General features: G+C 62.7%; 2 protein-coding genes across 2 annotated transcripts in view; one reads left to right on the top strand and one right to left on the bottom strand.

Moving 5' to 3' along the window:
* Positions 1–2,825, bottom strand: part of CLCNKA (chloride voltage-gated channel Ka) — a 5,253-nt gene extending 2,428 nt beyond the window's left edge. The window contains exons 1-12 of the mRNA XM_015647957.3: positions 2,592–2,825; positions 2,380–2,508; positions 2,143–2,271; positions 1,906–2,045; positions 1,740–1,817; positions 1,575–1,653; positions 1,379–1,504; positions 1,182–1,266; positions 1,012–1,113; positions 400–484; positions 154–315; positions 3–65 (exon numbers count right to left, since the gene is read on the bottom strand). Coding sequence (XP_015503443.2) covers positions 3–65; positions 154–315; positions 400–484; positions 1,012–1,113; positions 1,182–1,266; positions 1,379–1,504; positions 1,575–1,653; positions 1,740–1,817; positions 1,906–2,045; positions 2,143–2,271; positions 2,380–2,508; positions 2,592–2,709 — 1,296 coding nt within the window. The 5' untranslated portion in view covers positions 2,710–2,825. The remainder of the gene's footprint in view (positions 1–2; positions 66–153; positions 316–399; positions 485–1,011; positions 1,114–1,181; positions 1,267–1,378; positions 1,505–1,574; positions 1,654–1,739; positions 1,818–1,905; positions 2,046–2,142; positions 2,272–2,379; positions 2,509–2,591) is intronic.
* Positions 2,826–3,114: 289 nt separating this feature from the next.
* HSPB7 (heat shock protein family B (small) member 7) lies at positions 3,115–4,271 on the top strand. Its single transcript, XM_015647956.3, has 3 exons — positions 3,115–3,308; positions 3,392–3,525; positions 3,747–4,271. Exons 1-3 carry the CDS (start codon positions 3,254–3,256, stop codon positions 3,930–3,932), a joined length of 375 nt encoding a protein of 124 aa, XP_015503442.1. The 5' UTR covers positions 3,115–3,253; the 3' UTR covers positions 3,933–4,271.
* Positions 4,272–4,951: the final 680 nt, after the last annotated feature.

The following is a 4,951-nucleotide window of genomic DNA, read 5'->3' as shown; positions in this document are numbered from 1 at the left end:
ATGAAGATGGGCATGAAGTACCCGGCTGGCAGGGGCAGGGTGCTGGCCAGGGTCAGCATCCAGAACTGGGGGGGCAGTGGACACGGGGGGGTCACCCCATGGGGCCACCACCTTGGGGGGCCCACCCTGACACTGTGGGGGGGACAAGGTCACCTTCATGAGCAGGAAGAAGGTCAAGGTGCCATAGATGGTGGCAGAGGGATGGGCCCACTCCTGCCAGAGCCCCCAGGGCTTGGCCACCCCCGAGGCGTTGGGGGCCAGCGAGCCCCAGGTGCGGTTGTCGAAGAGGGAGGTGAGATGTTCCTTCATGGTGAGCTGCACGGACGGACAAACGGACACCCTGAGCCCCCGCTGGGAGGTTTTGGGGTCCCCAGGGAGCCCCCACGTGTCCCCACTCACCCTGGAGGCCATGAACTGCCCCAGCCCGGGGGGGAAGGTGATGGAGGCGAGGAGCAGCACCACCAGCACCGTGTACAGGGGTTTGCTGCAAGGGGGACACGGTGCTGGGCACGTGGGAACGGACGGACAGACGGACAGGAGGACCCAGGGACAATGGGGTGGGGGGGTTAGGGGGCATAGGGGGGACATTGGGGTAGCCAGGGTCAATGGGGGGGACAGGGTGGCCACCCAGGGTGGATGGAGTGGGGTGAGCAGGGTGTGTGGGGGGGGATATGGGGACACTTGGGGTGCAGGGAGGGGACACGAGGACACTTGGGTTGTGTGGGGTGGATGGAGGGGATGCAGGGATGGCCAGAGGGCACGGGGAGGACATACGGACACTCAGAGTGGATGGGCAGGGCACGGGGAGGGGACCCAGGGACGGACACAGGGACAGACCCAGGGACGGACACAGGGACAGACCCAGGGAGGGACACAGGGATGGACACAGGGACGGACCCAGGGACACACAGACACCCAGGCTGCAGGGAAAGGACGCAGGGACACGCAGGGCATGCATGGCATGGACACAGAGGGTGCAGACAGACAGATGGACGGACGCCCAGTACGGACTCGGTGGCCAAGAGCTTGGCTGTCAGCCGGTTCCTCCTCACGGCCACCATCAACCAGCGCTGGCAGAAGAGGTAAGCACAGGCCACGAGCCCACAGATGGTCCTGGGAGGAGAGGGCAGGTAGGGCACAGGCAGGGCACAGACAGCACCCCAAAAACGCACCCTCCGTACCCCAAAATCAGGAAAAAGAAGGTCTCCAGGAGGTCAAAGGGAAAATCAATCTGGAGGTCGCTCTTGAAAACAGCAGCGATGGTTTCTGGGAGGAGGGACAGGAATGAGGGTGTGGGTTTGGGGGTGAGAACCCCAAAAATGCCACGGTGGGGAGGGTAAAGGGGAAGAGGGGGCACGTTCTGCCTGCCCTGCCTTGCCTTGATCTCTGTTGAACACGGCCAGGAGCTTGAACATGAAGGCCCCGCAGGTGGCGGCGAAAAAGCCGCGCCAGTAATCCCGCACGGCAAAGTGGGGGGACATCACCTCGATGCTGAAAAGCACCCCTGGAAAAACGGGAAAAGGGATCAGGGCGAGGTTTAGGGGGGCCCAGGGTGGGATTAGGGGGGTCCTCACCGCTGATGGGTGCGCCGAAGACTGAGGCCACCCCTACAGCTTGAGCTGCCACCAGCATCTCGTGCTGCTTGAACTTGTTCTGTAGGGTGAGGAGGATTAAACCCCGGATTTTTGGGGGGTAAAATCAAATCCCTCCATTAATTTTTTTGGGCGTGGCACCCCCACCTCATACTCCCTCGTGACCGTGGTCCTCATCTTCCCCAGGTACGCTGCGGCCATGGCGGAGAGGTGGACATAGGGACCCTGGGGGGGACACGGGGCTGAGCATCCCCCCAGCCCGGCTCCAGCTGAAACCACCAGGGGTTTGGGGGCTCAGAAGGGGATCCCTCACCACTTTCCCAAGGAAAACGGTGCTGCCGCACGACAGGGTGCAGGTCAGCCCCACCACCTTGGCTCCGAAGTTCTGGATGGCCAGGTAGTCCTCCAGCAGCACGCCCATCAGGATGGTCTTCAGCTCCGGGATGCCGGAGCCTGGGGTGGAGGGGGCAGGATCCAAATTTGAGGGGTCCCTGGTTTCAGCGAGGGGGTATTTTAGGGAGCCAGGGAGGTTGGGGTGCAGCTGGCTCACCTCCGGAGTGCGGGGTGATGCTCTGGGAGAAGCCGGTGGAGAAGGTGGCCAGTGCCGTGGGGTACAGGGTCCACGAGAGGTACTTGAGCACCGCGATGTCCCCGATCTCTTGGTACAGCCACATGTGGGCTGGAGCAGAGGTGTCGGGAGGGGAGGTGCAGCCCCCGAAAGCCCCCCCCCCATATTCTGGGTGAACCCCCCGACGCCGGTGCAGCCCCCCGGGCTCCCCTCGTTTACCCGCTTGGAGCCTGGCGACGACGATGTCGGTGGTGAAGCTGATGGTGGCCATGAGGACCCCCAGAATAAAGAGGAAGTACCAATCCTCCCCCACGCGGAACAGCTGCCGCTTCACCCACTCCAAGCACCCTGCGAGGGGGGAAAACACGGCGCTGACCCCCACAAAAAAAGCCCCCCCACCCAGACTCCCCCTTTTTGGGTGGGGGTCTCACCTCGGACCCTTCTGCGGGCGGTGGGGCAGGGTCTCCAGCTGTGCTCCGACACCAGCACCCTCTCTTCCTCCCCCTTCTCCTTTTCCCCCCGCAGCCCCTCGGGGACGGGGCGCTCCATCCCAGGCGCGTTTTGGGGTTTTTGGGGTCTGCACCCCCCGAGCCGCCCTCCCGCCTGGGCTCCGCTGCCCGACTGAGCTCGCAAACGAGCTCATTAAAAACGACCTTGACGAATCCCACGGACCCGCTCGGGCCGGAGCGAGCCGGGTTTCCTCCCCCCTCCTCCACCCCAACCCCAACGTACATCCCGCGGCGGGGAGGATTTAATAAGTATTTTAATTAATTATCGTGATTATTCCTTAATAATGGGCATTGCATTCCATGGCGTTGAGCTGGGGGGAGCGGGGGGGGGGACGGAGAGGGGAAAAATTTCCACCGTCTCCGGCGCAAGACCTAAATTTAGCCGGTTTTACGAGAGGTCTGGCAGGCGGCCGGGAGCCTTAACGAGGCTTTAAAAAGCTCGTCAAGTCGAAATATCCCGAAATAACCGATCCGGCGTCGCCTTCGCCGGGAGGAGAACGAGGAAGGGGGTCCCGCTCTTCCCCCCGGGGGTCGCAGGAGGTGGCAGGTGGCGGGTGAAGGTGAAATCCTCGCCCTCCGGCACTATGGAGCTTTTCGGGAGCTTTGTCCGGCCCCACGGGGAGACCTTGGGGTTCCCAGGTGAGTTTGGGGCGCACTCAGGGGGTATTTGGGGGGATCCTCAGCAAGCCGTGGCTGTGACCCCCCCAAACGCTGTCGGGCAGCTCGCCCCGGTAACACGGGCGTGGTGAAGACCCTGGGGAACACCTATCAGTTCACGGTGGATGTCAGCGACTTCGCGCCCGAGGACATCATCGTCACCACCTCCAACAACCAGATCGAGGTGCACGCAGAGAAGGTGGGTGCTCCCTGCTCACCCCGAAAGCGGGGGACCCCAAAATCCTCCCTGGGGGATGCGGGGACCACCCAGATCCCGCCCAGTTCCCAAACAGCCGCGGCCGCAACCCCAGCGGCGTTTAAATTCACCGTTAATTAACGGGGACCGCAGGGAATAATGAGTCCCTATTCCGCTCGCACCCCAAAATCGCCTCTTTTCACCCATTTCTTCTTCTCTCCCAGCTGGCCACGGATGGCACCGTCATGAACACCTTCACCCACAAGTGCCAGCTGCCCGAAGATGTGGACCCCACGTCCGTGTCCTCCTCGCTGGGGGATAACGGGATGCTGACGATCCGGGCTCAGCGCCGGCCAGCCAAGCACTCGGAGCACGTCCAGCAAACCTTCCGGACTGAGATCAAGATCTGAGGGCTCGGGGGGCTCCTTTCCCCCTCCCCATCACCCCCATTTCCCTCCCTCGCTAATTAAATGGGTGATTTCGGAATGAGGTGGGATATGGGGTAGGGAATGGGAACGCTCCCTCCGCAGTGGGGTCAGACCTGCGGTGATCGTGTTCCGTCACCCACCGGAGAAATTCCGGCCGGGAGTCCCAGCTCCGGCAATTTTAGCTGGCGCGTGTTGAGGGGTGAGATCCAGCGTGCCAAGAACCCTGCCGGGAGCCAGCTTCCCTTCCCAACCCTCCGCCAGAGCCTGTCTTTGTATATAGAGCTTGGGATAAATTATTGGCAACGTCTGACCGCCGCCTTCTCCGTTTTGTTGGGTTTTTTTTTATTTCCTTGATGTTTCACCCAGCAGAAGGGGTGTGTGTTCAGACCCCAGGGGTGTCTCGGAAAGGGATATTCTGCCATCCCGACAGAATCCCGCACCAGGAGCCGCTCGGGCGCCCGCTGCCCTGTTTATTTCCAGCCCGGGGTGACTCATTTCTTCCCGAAGCTCTATTTCTGAGCCATCCCCTCAGCTGTCCGGCTGCCGACCCACCTGGAAGGGCACCAAACCCTCCTCCCCTCGCCCACCAGCGCCCTGGGGATGGCACAAGCCGGGATGACGGCCCCAAAGCCCAGGGTTTCTCCTCGGGGAAGGGCAGAACCTCCCTGAAGGCTCGGCTCGGTGTGTGCACCCACAACAGCGAGCGCCGGCCGCCTGTTTATGGCTACACACGGCTGGTGTGGCCGTGCCCGAGCCACTCGTGACTGCAACCAGAGCTCTGGCAGCGTCCCAGGCTCGGCTGCGGGCACTCAGGGCGCTGTTCCCGCAGGAAGAAAGGTTTAGAGCGGTGAGAGGAGCTGCTGCGGGCACTCAGGGCGCTGTTCCCGCAGGAGGAAGGTTAAAAGCGGAGCTGCCCCGGGCACTCAGGGCGCTGTTCCCGCAGGAAGAAGGGTTAAAAGCGGTGAGAGGAGCTGCCCCGGGCACTCAGGGCGCTGTTCCCG

Source organism: Parus major, chromosome 21, assembly GCF_001522545.3.
Source record: "Parus major isolate Abel chromosome 21, Parus_major1.1, whole genome shotgun sequence".
In the NCBI taxonomy this organism is placed as follows: Eukaryota; Metazoa; Chordata; class Aves; order Passeriformes; family Paridae; genus Parus; species Parus major.
This window is presented reverse-complemented; position numbering and strand designations above follow the sequence as displayed.

What these genes read in the sequence shown, in the direction of transcription:
- HSPB7 (XM_015647956.3), top strand. Translation starts at nt 3,254, where the DNA reads ATGGAGCTTTTCGGGAGCTTTGTCCGGCCCCACGGGGAGACCTTGGGG. An exon ending in GGAGACCTTGGGGTTCCCAG is followed by an intron (nt 3,309 to 3,391) that starts GTGAGTTTGGGG and finishes GCTGTCGGGCAG; the next exon opens with CTCGCCCCGGTAACACGGGC. An exon ending in TCGAGGTGCACGCAGAGAAG is followed by an intron (nt 3,526 to 3,746) that starts GTGGGTGCTCCC and finishes CTTCTCTCCCAG; the next exon opens with CTGGCCACGGATGGCACCGT.